At 43.4% G+C, this 23,347-nt stretch overlaps 1 protein-coding gene across 5 annotated transcripts in view; it reads right to left on the reverse strand.

Annotated features, from left to right (window-relative positions):
* PLAC8L1 (PLAC8 like 1) overlaps window positions 1–21,084 on the reverse strand; it is a 66,163-nt gene extending 45,079 nt beyond the window's left edge. For 2 of the 5 annotated variants that reach the window (XM_051843462.2, XM_051843461.2), the window contains exons 1-3: window positions 20,828–21,084; window positions 14,906–15,042; window positions 1,497–1,633 (exon numbers count right to left, since the gene is read on the reverse strand). In XM_051843462.2, coding sequence (XP_051699422.1) covers window positions 1,497–1,633; window positions 14,906–15,042; window positions 20,828–20,952 — 399 coding nt within the window. In that variant the 5' untranslated portion in view covers window positions 20,953–21,084. The remainder of the gene's footprint in view (window positions 1–1,496; window positions 1,634–14,905; window positions 15,043–20,827) is intronic. The other 3 variants (XM_051843464.2, XM_002710284.5, XM_051843463.2) reach the window with 3 other exon arrangements.
* Between the last annotated feature and the right edge of the window lie 2,263 nt (window positions 21,085–23,347).

Here is a 23,347-nt window from a genome sequence, read left to right on the forward strand (position 1 = left end):
CCAGCCATTGCGGCCATCTGGGGAATGAACCAGCAGATGGAGGACCTCTCTCTCTGTCTCTACTTCTCTCTGTAACACTGTCTTTCAAATAAAAATAAATAAATCTTAGGCCTGCGCTGCGGCTCACTAGGCTAATCCTCCGCCTTGCGGCGCTGGCACACCAGGTTCTAGTCCTGGTCGGGGCACCAGATTCTGTCCCAGTTGCCCCTCTTCCAGGCCAGCTCTCTGCTGTGGCCTGGGAGTGCAGTGGAGGATGGCCCAGGTGCTTGGGCCCTGCACCCCATGGGAGACCAGGATAAGTACCTGGCTCCTGCCATCGGATCAGCACGGTGCGCCGGCCACAGCATGCCGGCCGCGGCAGCCATTGGAGGGTGAACCAACGACAAAGGAAGACCTTTCTCTCTGTCTCTCTCTCTCACTGTCCACTCTGCCTGTCAAAAATAAATAAATAAATAAATAAATCTTTTAAAAAATATATATATTGCCAGCGCCGCAGCTCACTTGGCTAATCCCCTGCGGCACCGGCACCCTGGGTTCTAGTCCCGGTGGGGTGCCGGATTCTGTCCCGGTTGCCCCTCTTCCAGGCCAGCTCTCTGCTGTGGCCAGGGAAGGCAGTGGAGGATGGCCCAAGTGCTTGCACCCGCATGGGAGACCAGGAGGAAGCACCTGGCTCCTGGCTTCAGATCGGCGTAGCGCACCGGCCATAGCAGCCACTTGGGGGTTGAACCAACAGAAGGAAGAACTTTCTAACTCTGCCTGTCCAAAAAAAAAAAAAAATATATATATATATATATATACATATATATAATATATATATATATATCAGAGGGATCACTCATAGAAGGCATAAAGAGATGCCTTTTTAAAATCTGTCCACATTTAACATGTACGACCTGTCCTTTTCCAATCTCACATGTATTTCAGTCTCCACTATACTGGAAGTTGACTATCTGGCTCTTTGAAAGACTCCCAGGAAACCACCAAATGAATTCTGGACATGTCATGTAAATGCTGCACATGTCACATATTTTAAGTCAGATTCCCAAGTATCCCCTCCAAACCTTGTGTGATTCTGTCTGTCATCTTCTCTTGATATATTAACAAAAAGCTAGCAGGTGGTTTTACTTCTGTAGATGTCCATGACTATATAATGATGAGAGAGGTGGAGTAAGACCAACAATCATGGCCATGTCCTCCAATCACCCTTCATCGAAGCACAGCTCTGGAGCACCCTGACCAACAATCTGCATTATCATTTTCCCCTTGAAAATACCATTCATCATATAGGATTTTTGTGAGCTTATATTTCCTAGTAAAGAATGAAATGGGAAATTTCTTTCCTTTCCTAAAGTTTGCCACTAAGTGGGGTATTTTTAAGTATCCTCACCCATACCTCCTTTTTTTGGCAGGGTGGGGCGAGGGGAGGAATCACAAATTTGGAAGACATCCAGGTTCTTATATAGATCCAGGGTCACACAGACCTTCCGTACACTTACCCGTATTTTATGTCTCTCTCTGGTGCCAATTCTCAGTGCAAAGGTGGATCCAGGTAACAATGGCCAACACAGACACTCTCCATAATGCCTGGCAATGTCACACTCAAGACACATAGGACAAAACAGACCACAGAAACCTATCAATAACCACAAAAAAGAAAGCCCAAGTTCTCACATGTTCTTGGAGCCACTTCACATCTCAAAAAGCATTTACAAGCCTCTGCCACCAACTTAATTCTGCATTGTCTCCCTACAATCAGAGGATGACAACAAAAACCAATCCTCAAAACTTAGTATAGGAAAATTGCTGTAACTGAGTCACATCAAAATTGCCTTCTTTTGTTAAACACTGACAAAGTTGGGCCTGACACAATTCTGTTAGCACTGACTGTAGTAATTGGTTATTTCATCAAGAGAAAAATGTTAAATAATTCTTTTAGAGTTGAATCATAACTGTCAGTTCTATTAATCTAATTTCCATATTTAAGATAGATACAGTATATAGAATACTTTTGAGTATCAGATGTATTTTTCTTTAAATGTGATCAAAAGTTGTTTAATGATACACTTTTATGGTACATTTTATTCTATTTCTCAGACCAGAAGGTTACTCTCATTTTTGTTCATTTCATGGAACCATTGACATCTGACAGTTTTAATCTGCAACCTATTAGGAGCTTTGTTCCTTGAACATCAGCTGGAAACAACCTGTCATTTATTAGTTCATTCATCTTTAACTCTTGATATTGTGTCTGACACATTTTGCATGAATCTTCTAGCACAGAGGTTTTATTCAAAATATATTTGGGTCACATACCCTTTGAGAATATAATAAAAGCTATGAACTCACTTCATAAGGGAAAAGAAAAATGTATGCACATATACATACACTGAATTCCACAGGGTTCATGGATCCCCTGAAAACTATTACTGGACCAAGGTTAAGGATCCCTGATACACAGTTAAAAGTTATGTCATTTGTCACTACGAAAGATGACGATCCTCACAAATGCACATAGTTAGGACTAGCAAATAGAAAAAAAATACCAAGTGTTATAACCATAATCCTTGAGAATCGTACAAAATAAATCTTTTGTTGAGGTGTAATTTGTACATAGGAAGATGTGCAGTCATAGTGGATGAGTTTCCACAAATTCACCCAAGTAATCAAATATGTAGAACAGTATCATCACCCAGAGTTCCTCGTGCCTTTCCAGTCAATGCCAACCCTCCCACTTCCCCTTCCAGAGGCAACCATTGTTTCCCATTAATGATACTTGTCTCTTCTTGGACTCCATATAAATGGAATCATCTTTACTTCTGCATCTGAATTCTTTAAACACCGTGTTTTTTCTAGATTCACCCATGGCATTACATGAATCTGTAGCTACATTTTTAATTTTGAGTGGTAGTCCATTCTATTAACCTTCCACAAATTTTCTTATCCATTCCCCCATTGATGGATGGTCAATCACTCCATCTTCTTACTATTATGAATAAGAAAGCTATGAATACTCATCTATAAGTACTTGTGTGTACATTTGTTTTCATTTCACTTGAGGGGATTCCTGGGAGTAGAACTGCCAGGTCATGGGGTAGATAGATATCTAACTTTACAAAAAATAGCAAACAGTTCTCCAAGTATCAGTGCTGACACTCCCTCCAGCAATGTACAAGATGTTCTAACCGTTCCACACCCTCACCAACCATCGTTACCAATTTCTTGGTGCTGCCAGCCTTTTCCGCTGTAGTCATTCTAGGGAATGCAAACCTTAGCCCTTTAGTGCAGCAAATTCAAAGTCTTATGTACCATGACATGGGCACCCAGAAGAACTTCCTGTCAACATCCTGTCCCTGCTTATACTTCCCTCCCCAACAGTAAGTACTGCTTACTGCTTTACTCCAAACTTCAGTGACAATGAAGCCAAAAGTCAGGTATGCTACTTTGTCTTAGAACTGTCAAGGTATGTCCTAGGACTCCAGACAGCTTCAGGTTTGCACAGTGCTTGAAGGAGTGGTTGAAGCTGGGGAGGAGGGATGGAGCAGGCTGAGGAGCAAGACACCTCTTTCATCCATTCAGGAGTCTCAACATAGTCAATCATCTGCTGTGAGCATCATTGGCCCACGGCAAGCTCTGAATTCAGTCTCTCATAAGTCTAGGATATTTCATTCTGCACTGAAAAATAAAATTCCTTGGGGCCGGTGCTGTGGTATAGTGGATTAAGGCCCTGGTCTGCAGCACTGGCATCCAGTATGGGCATCAGTTCATCTCCTAGCAGCTCCACTCTGATCCAGCTCCCTGCTAATGCACCTGGGAAAGAAGCAGAGGACAGCCCAAGTCCTTGGGCCTCTGCACCCACATGGGAAACCTGCAGGAAGCTCCTGGCTTCAGATTGGCATAGCTCCGGCCATTTGGGAAGTGAACCAGCAGATGGAAGACCTCTCTCTCTCTATCTTTACCTTCCTCTCTGTAACTCTGTCTTTCAAATAAATAAATCTTTGAAGAAAATAAAATAAAATAAAATCCCAGGGAGAACAGCAGGCCCCACCTGGCACTGACCATTGGAACAGCTCAAAGAACACAAGGTCCAATAAAAATGTACCAGTAGGTAGAGAGTGGTCACAATGTGTACAATCTTGAAATAGAAAAATCTGGAATCAGTGGCCCATAAAGACCAATCAACTTCTACTTTATGAATGAATTATAAAATACAGAAAATCCCATCAAATAAAAAAATCAATCAAAAATCACATGATTGTAAAGCTGGCAAACTAAGTGACCGATAAATTGTGTTTTCACAATTGCTTCAGCTGCAACACTTTAACTGCTTAAAAGAAATGCCCACTTTCCTTAGCAAGTATATTGCAAAGAAGCTGTTTATGTTCACTGGAACTCCTGTACCATATTTTTATGACTCATATGCCTTTTTTTAAAAAACTCATGCTGTTATCTTTATTTTTAATCTTTTATGTCATATAATCATGTTATCTAAGTGTTCATTAGCAGGTGGTACGAGAGGCTGAAGGAAACACACCCAAAATTCAATTGGTTTAAAAGTCAGATGTGATTTAAAACACAACACACACACACACACACACACACATACACACTACAGAACAAACTTTTATTATATAACAGCTAATATTTATATAGCTCTGGTAAAAATATAATTTCCCTATATTAACTCATTTAATCTCTCCATCAGTCATATAAAATAGGTCCTGTTATTATCCTCATTTTTACAGATGGGGAAAGTAACACCTAGAAGTCTTAAGCAATTTGCCCAGATTCAATGACTGCCAGTGAGGGGCAGAGGCCAGATCTGAACTCAGGTAGTCTGACCTCCAGGTCCTACTAACTACACATACATCCGCATCTTCTCGTGTTTTCCACATTTATCTGTTACGCCATAGGGGTGTGGATTTGTGTGCTCCAGAACGCCATCCTCACTATCATTACTTCAGTTGTACTCCTGTTGGGCACTCTTAAATTATGCAACTTCTTTAAAAATGATCTTTTGTGTCAATTATTACTGCTCTGTACTGCAAGGAGTGCAGGGGGATATGCAAATTGCAAATCAGGGCAGCATTGTGGCATAAAAGGTTAAACTTTGACCTGCAATGCTGGTATCCCCTATGGGTAACGTTTGAGCCCCAGCAGCTCCACTTCTAATCCAGCTCCCTGCTAATGCCCCTGGGAAAGCAGCGGAGGATGGCCCAAGTCCTTGGGCCACTGCACCCACATGGGAGACCTGGAAGAAGTTCCTGACTCCTGGCTTCGGCCTGGCTCAGCGTCAGCTATTGTGGCCATTTGAAGAGTGAACCAGCAGATAGATGATCTCCCTCTTTCTGTATCGTCCTCTCTCTCTCTGTAACCCTGCCTTTCAAATAAGTAAATAAATCCTTAAACAAAAAAAAAAAAAAAAAGGAAGGAAGGAAGGAAGGAAGGAAGGAAGGAAGGAAGGAAGGAAGGAAGGAAGGAAGGAAGGAAGGAAGGAAGGAAAATAGTCAAATCACACCCCAAGAATAGATGTGCACAAAAAGGACCATGGGGTCCTTTGTCTTTAACAGAATTTACTGCGATACCTACTGATGGAACAAAGACATAAACCTCAGCCATTCCAGCTCCTTGCCCGAAAAGAGAGATAACTGGAATTCACCCCTTATCCCTGAATCCTTCCAAGAGACCATCTCGGTCTCACACCCTGCATTGCTCCCCTCCCCACCCCATCCCACCCCCTGCATTCTTTTCCAGGTTTGAAAAACTTGTTATGGAGAAACTCACCTCTAGCTACTGCCCCCCACCTGACTCTGGACTCTCAGCATATCCGAAGATAATAAGGCCCAGCCCACTGAGGGCCTGGGCCCTCTGCCACGTATTCCGCCTGTGTGCACCCACCTCTGTGAATAAATTCATTCTGGCTGCAAGTTCGTATCCTGTCTCCTCTCTATTCTGTGTCCCTTTTTATTGATACTATCATAGGCCTAAATTATCTATAATACACAAAGAACTCCTATAGACCAATACATAAAAGATTAAACCAAAGATGGGAACAGGGCATGAGCAAATAGTTCACTGAACATGAAACACAAAGGACAATAAGAATCACGAAAAGCTGCTTAATGTCATTAGAAACGTATACTAAGGCAACAAGAAACCATTTATTATCCACGAGAATGCCAAAGTTTTCAAAGTTTGTTAATATCATCTATTGTGGGGAACCATGTTCTCTCCACAAATAGACGGAAGTGGAAATTGGCACGACCACTATGGAAGACAACTTTGCTGAATCTATTACAATTTAAAATCCTGGAACTGGCATTGTGGCGTGACGGGTAAGGCCACTGCCTGCAGTGCTGGCATCCCATATGGGCGCCGGTTCGAGTCCTGGCTGCTCCACTTCGAATCTAGCTCTCTGCTATGGCCTGGGAAGGCAGTAGAAAACGGCCCAAGTCCTTGGGCCCCTGTGCCCATGTGGGAAGACCCTGAAAAAGCTCCTGGCTCCTGGCTTCAGATCGGCACAGTTCTGGCCACTGCCAATTGGGGAGTGGACCAGTAGATGGAAGACCTCTCTCTGCCTCTCCTTCTCTTCTCTGTGTAACTCTTTCAAATAAATAAATAAATCTTTAAAAAAAAATCCTATAGGACCCAGTTATTCCACTTAGCAGTATCTACCCTAGAGTAATGCTTACACAGGTATACAAGGAAACTGTCACAAGGATAGTCTCTGGCAGCATTGTTTGTAACTTGAAATTTAAAACAATTCAAATGTACTTTAATATCCTGAAGTACAAGTTACCAGGAGACATAACCATTCTATGGAATAATTAAGAATACAGGGAGAGATCAATTAAATACCAACAAGGCTAAATCTCTAAGATACATTTTGAATTAAAAAAAAAAAAAACCACATTGCTCAATGACATGTACAGCATAATACAACTAACACTTTGTAAGGTATTGTGGGTGGAAATTTCACAGAAGCACATTTTACATCAATTATTACAAAGAGGCAGAACCTTCTAACATTAAGAGATGCTCCAAAAAGGAATGGAGCACAGTCATACATTGCCAGTGGGAGTATAAATTAATCCAACTTCTAAGTGGAAAGCTATTTGGCAATATCTTAGCAAGAGCTGAAACAGCCTATTTTATTTGACAGGCAGGTTTACTCCTCAGCAACTGTCCAACAGTTAAACCTCCATGTGTGAAATGACACCTGGACAAAGACAGCCATAGAGCATTGGTTTGAATAGCAAAATGTCTGGAAACCACAGAAAGGCCCACCAATGGGAACTTCTCCATAAATATTCTGTAGCACACTCATACAATGAAATTTCTGCAGCAATTTAAGAAGTCTGATCACCTAGGCAGATTGTTAAATTAAAACACAACAGGGGCCGGCGCTGTGGTCCAGCAGGTTAACACCCTGGCCTGAAGCACCGGCATCCCATATGGGCACCAGTTCGAGACCAGGCTGCTCTACTTCCAATCCAGCTCTCTGCTATGGTCTAGGAAAGCAGTGGAAGATGGCCCAAGTCCTTGGGTCCCCACACCCACATGGGAGACCCAGAGGAAGCCCCTGGCTCCTGACTTCGGAACAGCACAGCTCCATCCGTTGCAACCAACTGGGGAGTGATCCATCGGATGGAGGACCTCGCTCGCTCTCTCTCTCTCTCTCTCTCTGCCTCTCCCTTGTCTCTGCAACTCTTTCAAATAAATAAATAAATCTTTAATTAAAAAATTAAAACACAACAAAGGTACAGAATAGTGTTTATAAGTCTACCATTTGTATAAATGATACACATACACACAAGCAACAAAGCAAAATATCAGTAAGGATAGACACCAAAATACTAACAACGGTTATCTTCCAGGGCTGGGATTATAGCATATTGCTTTTTTCTTTTACAGTTTTTCATTTTTGTTTTTTATAATGATTATATGATACTTTTAATTCTTAAAATCTATTTTCATAATTTCAATTTTTATATGTGCTTAAAAACATGGACGATGTCTGTGTTCAGTAAGAGTAGTTGCCTCTGGAGAGAACTGGGTGGTGGAAAGCAGGCTGGAGTGCTTGCTTTTCGTATTCAAAAGGGGTAGGCAGCTTTGAATTCTGCATCATGGCCATGGGGACCTATCCAAAAGGACTTTTGTTTGTTTGTTTTGTTTTTTGTTTTTTTTTTTTACAGGCAGAGTGGACAGTGAGAGATACAGAGAGAAAGGTCTTCCTTTTTTGCCGTTGTTTCACCCTCCAATGGCCGCCGTGGCCGGCGCACCACGCTGATCCGATGGCAGGAGCCAGGTACTTCTCCTGGTCTCCCATGGGGTGCAGGGCCCAAGTACTTGGGCCATCCTCCATCGCACTCCCGGGCCACAGCAGAGCTGGCCTGGAAAAGGGGCAACCAGGACAGAATCCGGCACCCCGACCGGGACTAGAACCCGGTGTGCCGGCGCCACAAGGCGGAGGATTAGCCTAGTGAGCCGCAGCGCCGGCCCAAAAGGACTTTTCAAAGCACAGAGGGGCCTCCCTGCTAATGCCCTGGGAAAGGCACTAGAAGATGGCCTAATTGTTTGGGCCCCTGCCACTCATATGGCAGACCCAGAAGAAGCTCCTGGCTCCTGGCTCTGGCCTACCCCAGTGAATTATAGTGATTTTTGTTGAGATTTTTCCAGGCAATTGGACCCCAATAGTAAATTTATGAAATTATCTTTTCATTATTGTTAGCCAGAGTTCCCTGGCCTGGCCAATCAGTAGACTTGTGGCCCAAACTAGGCTAATTGAGTTGCTTCTACTGAAACATCAATTATCAGACAGAACAGCAGAAGGATAAAAACATTTGAAGTTGATTGGACTGTAAGTTAGCCCCTGATACTAATGCAACTGGGGCCAGTGCCATGGCACACTAGGTTAATCCTCTGCCTGCAGTGCCAGCATCCCATATGGACTCCAGGTTCTAGTTCTGGTTGCTCCTCTTCCAGTCTAGCTCTCTGCTGTGGCCTGGGATAGCAGTGGAGGATGGCCCAAGTGGTTGGGCCCCTGCACCCACATGGGAGACCAGGAAGAAACTCCTGGCTCCTGGCTTCAGATGGGTGCAGGTCCAGTTATTGCAGCTATTTGGAGAGTGAACCAACAGAAGACCTCTTTGTCTCTGTCTCTGTCTCTATGCCCCTTTCTCTCTCACAGTCTGTAAAACTCTGTCATGCTGGTTACAGGAGTAACCATGTTTATCAAGCCTGCCACATTGGATCGCTTGTTTCCCAGAGGACTGCTGTCCTGTAAACTAAGTGACATCCTACAGTTGGGTGGTTCGCCAAAACCAGTGGAAGTGAGTTCACGCTCTGATGGGTGTGTTGCTTTGTAAATGAGAAAATGTATACTATGCTATTTGCCAGGAGCAGCTGATGTTACACAAGTGATGAGTTACTTTGTTCAAAAGATCCAGTTATAGACCGGGATGGATTGGTCTTTCATGGCAGCGTGAGAAAGGTTGGTGTCATTCTTGTCTAAATAACTCACTTCCTAAAATTCCTAGAATCGTCGTAAGCCATTGTACAATATGAATTTACTTGAAGTTACCTTTAAACATTTGGAATTTTGTTTACAGGTAGTTTTTCCCCTTCATGAATGAATAGTGTCTTCTTGATTACTAGCAGGTGTGAGCTATAACAAAACTCCAGTGAGGCCAAAGAATCCCAAATCCTTGTAACAGAAATCTTTTAGTGCCAGGTTTCTGCCTTTTATTACCGCTGGTGATGACACTGCTTTGATTTGTTCCTAAAATAACTCTAGGGACTCTAGAAGGGGCTGGTTCAGCAAGTGATTTCCTTTTTAACCTGTGTGGTTAAAGTTGCATTTTGCAATCACTGAAATCGGGTAAGATTGTCAGGAAAATGGGATGAATGTATGCAACAGCTGACTTTCTCCTAGAAAGGTGTTTCACATGCAGATGATAAAGACCAAACCAACGGCTGCGCTGCAGGTCTGCTTCTCATTTGTACTTGTCCGTTTCTGTTGATATTGACAAAATGAAATTCTAGCAACTTGCTTCGACTGTTCTTTTTGATACTTACAAACATGTACTAGGTTTTACTATATTGTGCTTTTCAAAGCCGTAACTCTTAAAAAATTTGTTTTTGCAATTGTTTGCTAATACTTTATTTTAATAAACCTCAAAACCTGAAAAAAAAACTCTACCTGTCAAATAAATTTTAAAAAGTGCAACTGTCCCTTCAGGTCTTGGTTTTTAACTTAGTCTTTGATTCTCGGAGCTGCCTTGTATTTTCAAATGGGATCTAATTTTGCTGTTCAGTTTCCTAGGGATACCGTAATAAAATACCACAAGCTGGGCAGCTTTAAACAACCGATATTCTCTCAATGGATGATTCTAGAGGCTAGAAGTCTAAAATCAAGGTGTTGGCAGAGTTGGTTTCACCTAAATAGCCCAAGGGAGAATGTGTTCCCTGTATCTTTCCTAGCTTCTGAGGGCTGCTGGCAACCCCACACCTTCCTGTCTTGTAGATGTCACTCCAATCTCTGCCTCTGCCTAATCCAGTCAGTGATTAGGGCCTACCCTCAGCCAGTATGACTTTATTTTGACTACATCGTAAAGACCCTACTTCCAAATAAAATCACATTCAGATACACCAAAATTATGTGAATTTTAAGGAAACTCTATTCAACCTAGTATGGCTGGCAACTAAAAACACCTAACTGACTCAGTTAAACTCCAAAGTGGTGTTAAGAGTGGAGTCTATCAATTGCTTTAAACAGCATTCTGACCTCAGAATCAGCCCTTAAGGCATTCTGCTCTGGCTGAAAAGCCCATGAGAGCTTGGCAGGCATGGAAAGCCAAGACACCGTGGCAGAAAAAATGTCCTATGTGAAGGATCTCTGTGAATGAGACCCCAGTGGAAAGAAGTGGCCATCAAAGGATATACTTTTCTCTAAAGATAGGAGAGAACTTCCACTTTGAGCCTCAAGTGGTCATTGATGTCATACATAAGAGTGTTAATTGTGAAATTAACAAGAGCCGCTGTGCAGGACCTCTATCCTCAATGACTTGCATTATGAGAGTTAACTGTAAAACTGGTTCTCAGACAGTTTGTGTGTGTGTGTGATGTGTGAATTGTTGATATCTTTACTTACTATAGAGTTAGTCTTCTGTATACAAAGCTAATGGAAAATGAATCTTTTTTTTTAACAGGCAGAGTGGACAGTGAGAGAGAGAAACAGAGAGAAAGGTCTTCCTTTGCCGTTGGTTCACCCTCCAATGGCCGCTGTGGCCAGTGCGCTGCGGCCAGCACACCGCGCTGATCCGAAGGCAGGAGCCAGGTACTTATCCTGGTCTCCCATGGGGTGCAGGACCCAAGCACTTGGGCCATCCTCCACTGCACTCCCTGGCCACAGCAGAGAGCTGGCCTGGAAGATGGGAAACCAGGACAGAATCCAGCGCCCCAACCAGGACTAGAACCCAGTGTGCCAGCACCGCAAGGCGGAGGATTAGCCTAGTGAGCCACGGCGCCGGCTCGGAAAATGAATCTTAATGAAGAATGAGACTGGCAAGGGGAGAGGGAGGAGGAGGTGCAGTGGAAATTGGGGTGGGAGGGCAGGTATGGTGGAAAGAACCACTATATTCCTAAAGTTAAACTTAAGAAACTTCTACCCATTAAATAAAAGGTTTCTTTGGGGAAAAAAAAATTAAAAAAAAATAAAAGAGTGGGGTCTATGCACTATCTGCTTTACTCTTGATTCATCCTTAAGGTAGGCACCTAGGAGGTAGAAAAATGAAGAGCCATAAAACATGCTCAAGGTCATATGGCTAGTAAGAGGCAGAGTTAGAAATCAAGCTGGGGCCAGCACCGTGGCTCACTTGGTTAATCCTCCATCTGTGGCACCAGCATCCCATATGGGTACCGGTTTCTAGTCCCGGTTGCTCCTCTTGCAGTCCAGCTCTCTGCTGCAGCCTGGGAGGGCAGTGGAGGATGGCCCAAGTGCTTGGGCCCCTGAACGCACATGGGAGACCAGGTAGAACCACCTGGCTCCTGGCTTCGGATTGGCGTAGCTCCAGCTGTAGCAGCCATTTGGTTGGTGAATCAAGGAAAGGAAGACCTTTCTTTCTGTCTCTCTCACTATCTAACTTTGTCAAAAAAAAAAAAAAAAAAAAAAAACAGTGTGAAGTCTATCTCTGAAACAAACCTGTTCTCTTAACTACTGCATGATATTCCAGGCTTTGCCCTAGTTTAAAGTGCAGTGATGCATAAACAAGTCTAGCACCTGCTAATACTAACTGATAGAATAAATAAAGGGGAGAGCGATCCAACATGGGAAGCGAGATACACAGCAGACTCATAGAATGGCAGATGTCCTAAACAGCACTCTGGCCTCAGAACCAGCCCTAAAGGCATTCGGATCCGGCTGAAAAGCCCATGAGAGTATTTCAGGCATAGGCATGGAAAGCCAAGACACTGGCAAAAAAAAAAAAAAAAAAAAAACCTAAATGAAAGATAGATCTCTGTGAGATCCCAGTGGAAAGAACAGGTCTTCAAAGAAGGAGGTACCTTTCTCTGAAGGGAGGAGAGAACTTCCACTTTGACTATGACCTTGTCTAAATAAGATAAGAGTCGGTGAACTCATGACTGGAGCATAGGGAGATTACTGATGCCATAAACAGGAGTGTCAATTTGTAAAGTCAACAACAGGAGTCACTGTGCACTTACTCTTCATGTAGGATCTCTGTCCTTAATGTGCTGTACATTGAGATTTAATGCTATAACGAGTACTCAAACAGTATTTTTCACTTTGTGTTTCTATGTGGGTGCAAACTGTTGAAATCTTTACTTAATGTATACTAAACTGATCTTCTGTATATAAAGAAAATTGAAAATGAATCTTGATAAGAATGGAAGGGGAGAGAGAGTGGGAAAGGGGAGGGTTGCGGGTGGGAGGGAAGTCATTGGGGAGGGGGGGAAGCCAATGTAATCCATAAGCTGTATTTTGGAAATCTATATTCATTAAATAAAAGTTAAAAAAAATAAAATAAAATAAAAAAAGAAAGAAAGTGCAGTGATGTTCTCCCAGTCCCCAACACTTAGCTATAAAAGGAAAATGATCCTCGTATCAGTCCGAGGCTAGATGTCCACATCTCAGCACTGTTGGTTACTCTACCCTCTCTGTACCTTGAGTGAAAGCCAAAGTCACTCTAACAGCAGAGAACCAGGAAGACTCCTGAGAGCACAGAACGGCTGCTGTCAGTAGTCAGGTCACAAACCCACTTCAGTGGCAGTGTCAGAAAGAGACCTGCCAAGCTCTGGATCACAGGGAAGACTTTCTCTTTCTTTTTAGAAAGAATGATTTATTTATTTGAAGGTCAAGTTAGAGAGAGAGAAAGAGATCTTCCATCTACTGGTTCACTCCCCAAATGGCTGCACTGGCCAGAACTAGGCCAAGCCTAAGCCAGGAGCCAAGAGATTCTTCCGAGTCTCCCACGTGGGTGCAAGGACCCAAGGACTTGAGCCATCTTCCACTGTTTTCCCAAGCCATAGCAGAGAGCTGGATTGGAAGAGGAGCAGCCGGGACTCAAACCAGAGTCCATATGGGATGCCAGCACTTCCGGCGGCGGCTTTACCCCACCACAATGCCAGCCCCAGGGAAGACTTTCGACTGAATGAGGACTGCCTCAGAACTCCAGGGTGGGTCTCTCCTGTGAGGATTCAATGACAAACTGAGATCTGGCCAGAAGCCTTTAGAGGACGAGGAGAGTCATTTCTTCAAAAAGATTTGACCCAAGCTCTATTGAGTTTTTGAACCTAAGAGATTTGCCCTTGTATCTAAACTGATTTCCCGCTCCTGTGAAAGAGATTCCGTGACCCAATTACTCCCTAGGGCAAGAGTATCAGGTCCCAGCAGGGGTCCCTGACATGTACCAGAGGTGGGTCAGTCTATCCTAAGGTAGAAAGAGATGAATGTGTTTTAAACTTCAAACCCAGGGTAACATATAACCAGTGGACAATTTGTCTCTCTCTACAGCTGAACCAGGGTCTGAAAAAATTTCAATCCATAAAGGAGGCTTATCCTATAATTTTTCTGGTGTTTAATAAGACTACTACATATTCTTCACAGAAATATTGAAGAGATAAATAAAAAGAAAATTAAAATCACCCATTAGCCTACCATCCAGAGACACCTGCTATAAATAAAAACATTTGTATTCATATCCTCCCAGATATTTTTCTAAGAATTTCCCCTTGGAAAAAAACGCTAATGTTCATCATTTTGCAATCTTTTTCTCTAACCTGAAAATTTATCGAAAACATCTTTTCATTTCTTAAAGTGCCATTTTCGGATAGGACTTTTCATGACTGTATAATAACTGATTCTATGAATATTTGCATTGTTGAATTGTTACTCTGTTTAATATTTACATTGTTCCAGGTTTTTGCTGTAATAACCAATACTGCAAAATTTAATGTTCCCACTAAATCTTCGCAAATGATTTATTTTCTCAGACTAAGCTCCTAAAAATGTAATTACTAGGTCGAAATCTATGTAACACTCAAGGTCTTTTCTATATGTATTACTAAGCCTTCTACCAGGATGACTATACCAACTCATACTCCCACCAGCAGTGAACGAAGGAATCTATTTTGCGCACCTTTGCCAATAGTGGATTTTGTGATTAAAAAAAAAATCTTGATAGTAGCCCTTCTTTTACAAAAGCATTCACACTGCTGAAAAACAAGATTTTTCCAGCCAAGGAGTGCATTTGAGTCACTAAAAGATTAGTCCTATTATTCTGAAGCCATTTAATTTCTCTCCTGGGGGCCTGATGTAGCTTTTCTACTCATTGATGTCTTGGCAAACGAAACAGCGAGGAGGAGCTCAAATGAAAAATCGAAAACGTACACACTCTCCTGTCTCTGCAGATACTGAAGAGGCCAGTGCTCCAGTCCCCGCCCGTCTGTACAATCGCCGTGACTGTGGTCCTAGCACTGGCCCCGCGGACCGGCTGCTTCACCACCGTGCCGGCTGCTCCATGGCTCCTGGAAAATCAAGGACAGAGGTGAACTTGGAAACCAAGATGCTTCAGAAGGGTAACATGAGGCCAGGGCAGAGCAAAAACAGGGAAGTTAGGACCCAGTTGTGCCCAAGGGCTCCTAACTCACAGCCCAAGCTGCCTTCATACCCTCCCCCTCCTGCACCGTGGCATTCTCCTCTGGACTTTTTGCCCTAACAGCATTATTATTCCAAATCCTTTCACTCAAATTCAACATCCTGTCCACTCCTTCAGGGTTTCGTAACAGGAAAGTTCACAAATTTGAAACCAAGTAGTCTCGGTTTAAATCCCAGCATGCCAATTCCTGGAGGCTTGATCTTGGTTATGTGGCTTAACCTCTCTGCTTTCCATTGGTTCAGATGAAAAAAACTACCTCTGGGGTTCCTGTGTGAGTGAAGGACATATAATGAGACTACTGTGTCCAGAGGGTGTAACAAGGTGACCCTCGGTGAGCTGCACCCTCAAGTATTGAACCCTGATAAGGAACCAAACTGAGCAGACAGTCTTAGCATTCTGAATTAGGAAATGAAGGCCAAGGGCGAGACCTCAAATACAAGGTGAGGAAAACTTCCTTCTCATGCTGACGCCGAATCAACTTTACCTGAACGTCAACTACTGGAGTGCCGGCCGTGGTGCAGGACAAGCTGTACCTGACCTCATGGAAGGCGTGGAGTGCTCACAGAATGAGCCCCAGCCTGGCCAATGTGGTCGTTACTGTGTTCTGTGCTTCTCGGCCCTTGTAAAGTTTGTACCTCATGCTCTCTCACCAGGTGCTGGCTTCTACCATGTTATGATCCAGCATGAAGACCCTCACCAGATGCGGCCTCCAGAATACGGAGCCAAGTAAACTTCCACTGGTTATGATTTAAAAAAAAAAAAAAAAAAAGAGGCAAGTATTTAGTGCTGCTTGTGACAATCGAATCCTGTATCAGAATGGCTGAGTCCAGCCTCTGCTTCTAATTCCAGCTTCCTGCTAACACGCACCCTGGGAGGCAGCAGGTGACTCAAGTACTTGGATTCCTGCCACCCACAGGAGACCTGGACTGAATTGCGGGCTCCAGGCTTTGACCCAGCTGTGGGTATTTGGAGAGTTAGCCAAAGGTTGGAAGTTCTGCCTCTGTCTCTTTCTCTTTCAAGGAAATAAAAATAATTTTTTAAACAATAGAGTTTGCACCTGATTTCATACTTGAGACAAAATTAACAAGAGGCAGTGACATTTCTTCCTATAAATGTTGTGGTAGAAATAGTCATTGAAGGGGCCGGCACTGTGCTGTAAAATGGTGTAAAAGGTGAAGCCTCTGCCTGCAGTGCTGGCATCCCATATGGACGCTGGTTCGAGTCCTGGCTGTTCCACTTCCAATCCAGCTTTCTGCTAATGCCCCTGGGAAAGCAGCAGAGGATGGTCCAAGTACTTGGGCCTCTGCATTCATGTAGGAGACCAAGAAGAAGCTCCTGGCTTTGACCTGGCCCAGCCCTGGCCATTGCAGCCATTTGGGGAGTGAAGCAGCATATGGAAGATTTCTCTTTTTCCCCGACTCTTTCTCTCTGTGTATTTCTACCTTTCAAATAAATAAATCTTTATTTAAAAAAAAATGGCCATTGAAGTGCAGCACCTGGTGGCCAGAGCCGAACATTCCTGACCACTCTTAAGGCAACTGAGGGCATCTTGGAAACAGCTGGGAAGCTCTCTGAGAGCCTCTTACACAGCCAATGGCATTTCATGATATCATAATATGGATTGCACTCTTCTTGTTATTAATCAAGGAGTGAACCAGAGGATGGAAGATCTCTTTCAGGTAGATAAAAATAAATCTTAAAAAAAAAAAAAATCCCCAAGCCTTACTCCAGGCCAAATATACAGGTCTCAAAGGATGAAATATAGTAATCAGTATCATAAGTTTCCTGGGTATTTAAAAGCTCATCATAAAATCACCCTAAAACCTGAAACCAGTGAGTGTAGAGACTGTAACAGCTTCCAAGCCTCCGCTAGCTCACTGGTGATGTCAGCCTAACAAAGATGACAAGGAAAATATAATGGGAGGTAGGCTGGAAGGGAAGAGAAGGCACGGCACATACACAGGTAACATGTCAGTAAGACACTGAGAGACTAACAGAGCTGAAAATGCTGCAGCAGAGCTAGGAAGAGAGGTTAGGGGTGGGAGTGCAGAAGTGTGAAATGGATCTCTGAAACACCCCCAGCCCCTTTATCCAGTAGGTATTACAAAGTCTAACAAGCTTTTCCAGAGCGTGTATAATTATTTGAAACCCAAAAAAAGGTAGTGGCTCCAAAATACATACACTCAGGGCAGACGCTACCTCTTGGGATGCCCACATTCCATCCTGGAGTGCCAGGCTGGAGTCCTGGCTGCTCTGACTCCCACCCAGCTTCCTGCTAATGTGCAGAATGGGGGCCAGCAGATGCTGGCTCACATACTTGGGTACCTGCCACCCACATGAGAGACCCAGATTGAGTTCCAGGTCCCTGGCTTCAACCTTGCCCAGTCCTGGCTGTTGCTGGCATTTAGGAAAGGATACAGTACAGGGAAGATCTTTAACAGTCTCTCTCTTTCTGTCAAATAAGGTGAAAATAAATTGAAAAAAAATTTTTAAATACATGTGCTTATATAAAAACTATCAAATATAAATTGTGATCTTATAAAAATCTAGTATGTCAATTTCATTAATTGTCTAATTTAGAATTCACAGTTTCAAAAATAATTTAAGCTCTCTTGTTCAGGAAAAATCCCAAGCATGAATGGATTACCAACAGGGAGTTACTGAAATTAAATGAGTCATTCATAGTTAAATAATTTCTAAAACAAAGTTATAAAAATATTTTCATTTACAATATAGCAAAATATATATATATGTAGAGATAACATATGGTATGGGTACACATTAATATGCCTGTTATGATGTGTTAAGGCCTATTGCTTTGAACTAAATTGTGTTCCACAAAATTCATAAGCTGAAGCCGTAGCCTCCAAGGTGACTATATCTGGGGAAAGGGCCCTTAGGAAATGATTAAAGTTAAATGAGGTCATGGGGAGGGGGTAGATTGTGGCTCAGTAGGATTGAGGGCCTTATAAAAAGAGAGAAAGCTCTCTCCCTCTTCCTTTCTCTCTATCTCTTCTCTCTCTCTCTCCACACGCATGTATATGGAAGACAGACCATGTGGGCACACCTCAGGCCAGAAGAGAACCCTCACCAGAACCCACCTATGCTGGTATCCTGAGTCAGACATTCAGCCTCCAGTATCATAAGAAAAATCAGTCCCTTTGGTTAGAGCCACCCAAGCTATGGTATTTTGTTCCGGCAGTCTGCACAGACTGATCCGTATGAGGGTTCAAAGTCAGCCCTAAAAAAAACGCCTTTATGCATTTCCTATTTCCTGTGCCTCCATGTGAGCCCCTTGAGATCAGAGGGCACATGCCGCTCCTCCTTGCACGCCCAGCATCTAGCACACTACCCTGAAACCTGTGGGTGCACGGTGTTTGTTGAACTGGACCGGACAGACTCATGTGTCTCCTCTGTTATATTTGAGACCTCCACAAATCTACCTTCTCTAAATTTTGCGATTATAACTTTCATTTTCTGGTAAAGGCACAACTCTCAGGTGTGAAGTTTGGAAAAAAACGCAAAAGGTACCCAAAAGCTTTCTGCTTCCCTCCACACAATCCAAGGCATTTTCCTGTGATGCCCACAAGTCAGGACTTCAATCAGTGAGCTAACTGTTTCAATCATCTTTGCTCTTAGCACAGGGATTTCTTAGGACTGAGCGCCTAGATCAGATTTTCCCCTGAAATAAACCATTTACAGCTTGTAGCCCTAGAATAGAATCTTTGGTGTCTACCTTAGTATTATGTGCATAGCACCTTTTATTATGGCAAGGAAGTCTGTCTTCTATCTATCCCAAATCAAACAACCAAGAGGATAGATTTCCCTTGGAAAATAAGTTGGGGAGGGGCAGTTTGCCTAATTTGCAACTCAAGAAGTGTATAATTTCTTTCTTTAATACACTGACTCTTTGGTCACTTTTATATTAAAATTCTTGAATTGTCTTTCATTAGCTAAAACACTTCAGTTCAGGATTACTGCTCACATGTCCTAATTAAAACTACAGAGCTACTCCTAACAGCACCTTCTATGTGCCAGGCACTTATTAGTTAAGAACTGAAAGATTATTCAGGTGCTGTGACAATTATCAGACCAAGTAGCTCATGTAGCTTCCTGGACAGCTTTACATTACCCCCAGGGAACCTTATACCACCACGAAGAATAGCAATGAGTTTGGAAATGGTGGGCCACAGAGCTTTGCTAAATCAGATAAATTGTCCACTTACCATCAACTTCAATAAGCTCTTCATTTAGTGGAAAGAGCACAGATTTTAGATTCAGGCACACTTAAGTTGAAATGTGGCTCAGCAGCGTTCTATTTGACTTTGGGAAATACAATTTGTCACAGCCTTCAGCTCTGGTCTCTTCCTCCATAAAAATCTGATTAAAAATATCCTAGCAGGGTGGTCATTTGGTGTAGTAGTTTAGATGCCTGCATCCCATTTTGGAGTCCCTAGGTTGGATTTCCAGCTCCAGCTCCTGACTCTGGCTTCCTGCTAATGCAGACCCCGGGAGGCAGCAGTGATGGCTCAAGTGGTCGGTTTCCTACCACCCACCTGGGACCTCCCAGCCTCAGCCTCTTACCAGCCCAACCGCTGTAGACAATTAGGAAGTACACCAACAGAATGGGGTTCCCTCTCCCCTCCCCCACCCCTTTTCTCCTTTCAAATAAAATTTAAAAGCTCCTCAGTTGCCAAGATTCTCCATGCAGCACATAGTAAGTATGCAGTCAACGGCAGCTACTGTTTTTTTGTTTGTTCCTCAGGATCCTGTAAACACTCTGGGGGCATTCTGTATGTGAGGGTACTTCAGAAATTTCATGAGAAAATTGAATTTAATACAGACACACTAACACCTTTCCCATGACATCTTTGAAGCTGCCTCCTACTAAGAAACAAAGGAAGAAGGAGGTCTGGGCCACAGTCTCAATTATCACTTGATCTCTAAGTATCTTAAAATTCAGTCAAGGTGACCGATCATCCAATTTTGCCTAGGTAAGAGTTACCAGGATGGGGAAACTGTAGTGTTAAAACTAAGAGTCCCAAGACAGTTGCATCAGAAGCAAAGTGAGTTCTTGAACTACCAGGAGGCAGGAGGCTGACTCCATTCAAAATCAAATCCATCCCTACCAGGTAACAGTGTAAGGCGGGGGAGATACACACCCTCCCCCCTCTTCACAACTCTATTCTATCTTCCTCTCTGAGCAGCTAAGCACAGTCCTCACTGCTAATGCCTTCTGCGGGGACTTTGGCCTGGGGGCTTCACATCACCCTGTTCCTTAATCAGACTTGCAGGCCCAAGGACTCATTCTGCCTGCACTCAGGCCTCTGATTACTTCAAACTCCTCACTGAAGCCAAAACCCGTGAATTTTTCTTTCAAAGGGGAGGAAATTACTGGCAGACACCAGAAATAGAGTTTCACTTGGTCAGGGTTCAACATTTTAAGCGAAGAACAGACACTCCTTTCCTCTCTTCCCAACAGCCAAGCAAGCCCAGAAGGAACTCGTCAGTCAGCCCCTCTTCAAGTACACAAGGAGACACTTAGCAAACACTGCCCAAGCCCAGACTTCTGTTCCCTGGCTTCTTCTTGAGATTGATTTGATACACAACTAAAGAGCAAAAGCTGGAGGGAAAAAAAAAATCCTCCTTCCTACCTCAAGTTGGAAAAAAAATATTGTTCATCTTCAGAAGATACGAGTGGAAACAAGAGAGGTGAATGAGTATTCAATAAGGGAACATCCTCAGGACGCTTGGAGAAGAAACTTGCAAACCAGTTCATGGGAGGAAGTGTTTTCTTGCCACTTGAGCTATCCTTTTCCCTTTAGCAAGAAGATGACTGATACTAAACTTGGACTTGATCCGAAGTGAAATCTCTCTCCGAAAGAATGCTGCCTTGGTATTCTGGAACCCGAGGTCATAACGGTGTGACTGAGATATTTATTTAAAGTTAGACACACACCTAACTGTGGGCATGTCCATTTAACTAATCTGAAGGAAGTGACCTCTGGAGAAAGGTATAAGAAGGAAAATGAAAAGATATCCTTGGGGCTGGTGCCATGGCGCACTAGGTTGGTTAATCTTCCACCTGCAGTGCTGGCATCCCATATGGGTGCCGGTTCTAGTCACGGTTGCTCCTCTTCCAGTCCAGCTCTCTGCTATGGCCTGGGATAGCAGTGGAGGATGGCCCAAGTCCTTGGGCCCCAGCACCCACATGGGAGGCCAGGAAGAACCACCTGGCTCCTGGTTTCAGATCGGCGTAGCTCCGGCCGTTGTGGCCATTTGGGGAGTGAACCAATGGAAGGAAGACCTGTCTCTCTCTCACTGTCTGTAACTCTACCTCTCAAATAAATAAATAAATTCTTAAAAAAAAAAGAACAGAAAAGATATCCTACCTTTGGGAGGAAAATCCCTTTATTTTGAGAGGTCCGTAGAAAGCATTTATCTAGCTAAGTGCCCGCTGGTCTTTCCTTGAAGACACAGAAGCTGCAGCTTTCCACCATATCCCGTGGCTGAGAACCAGCAGGGGCCTCTCTTCACTCCCAGGGTGAGCCCTTGATTCAGCAAGATCATACAAATCCCATAACTTACCCGAAAGCAGGGACAGAAAGGTCCTTCAGCCCATACATCAGACTGGAATCCCATCTCATGAAAGAGTACTCCTTACTTGTGGGCTGCGCTAGCTGGCCCCAAGCCCCTAAGTCTTTTTACAGCTTGTAGAAACCCCCTGCTTTCCCATGGACTTCACTGGCAATGCCGGGAAGTGCAGCTTCTTCCTAGTGAACCAGAGGGAGAATCTAGGGAACAAAGCAGGATCGGCTTGTAGTCACCTCTCTCCTGCTCTGCACCCTCAGGGTCTTAGGAGCCTCCCAGGTTTGCCTCTGGGACATGCCTTATGGAAGCATGGACCCTGAAACATTAGAAAATGTCCCCAGAAGACAAAATTAGGTGAAACTGCACATTGAGAAGGATCTGAAATCACATTACATTAGGAAGACAACAGGAGGAAATTGCCAACTATAGTGTACATGCTTTTCACCAGACCCATAGAGAAGGATTAAGTTTATGAACTTCAACTTGAATAAGGTTGCTAGCAAAAGCCTATAATGCCTTCCCAATTAAGATTCCTCAGACACAGTTTCATAAATTACCTACATCCAGAGTTCTGGGCATCTCCCGCTGTCTTCCCAACAGTAAGGATGCAGCCTCCATTCAGCACAGCTATGGTTCTTCTGCTTACCCTCTATTCCAAGGGCTTACCAGTGTCTGGCACATAATAAGCTCTCAATAACGTGTTGAGTAAATGTGCTATACATGTAAATTCAGGTCATAAGAATAACAGAAACTGAGGGGTGATTACTAGCTTTCCCAAAAGATTTACAATAAAAGCCCCCTTTGAAGAGTGAACCATTATACATGTATGCTATGATTCCATATTTTCAAATTTCATTTGTAACCAACTTCTCTAATCAGACAACTATTGTATGCAGTGACTAATGCACATGCCACACAGCTAATTCTTCTGCTTAAAAATTAAATGAAAAAGAAAGGAATGAAGAATGACAAGTATTTGTGACAAAGAAATAACAGCATTAGATCATCACCATTTGGCATAATCTCAACATAATAACTTACCAGAAAAGGATTTTCAAGGGGTACTGAAACTATTAGGTAAAACAAGATTGGGAATAGACTATTTCCAAGGTGTCACTCCACATGCTTCTAATTGCAGAAGAAAACACACACACACACACACACACACAAAACCCCGTATCTTTCCTTGGGAGAGTTCCAGAAGAACTCAGAATGTATCTTAAAATGAAAAGATCTGAAAGTGTTTTTAAAAAGGAAAAAAAAAGTATCTTTACCATAAAAGCTTTGGAAGTAGGACCGGTGCCGCAGCATAGTAGGCTAAGCCTCTACCTGTGCTGTCGGCATCCTATATGGGCTCCAGTTCATGTTCTAGCTGCTCCTCTTCCAATCCAGCATTCTGCTTATGGCCTGGGAAAGCAGAGGAGGGTGGTCCAAGTGCTTGGGCCCCAGCACCCTCGTGGGAAACCTGGATGAAGCTCCTGGCTCCTGGTATCAGATCAGCTCCAGCCGTTGTGGCCATTTGGGGAGTGAACTAATGGAAGACCTATTTTTCTCTCTCTCTCCCTCTCTCTCCCTGTAACTCT

This window comes from Oryctolagus cuniculus, chromosome 6, assembly GCF_964237555.1.
Source record: "Oryctolagus cuniculus chromosome 6, mOryCun1.1, whole genome shotgun sequence".
NCBI lineage: Eukaryota > Metazoa > Chordata > Mammalia > Lagomorpha > Leporidae > Oryctolagus > Oryctolagus cuniculus.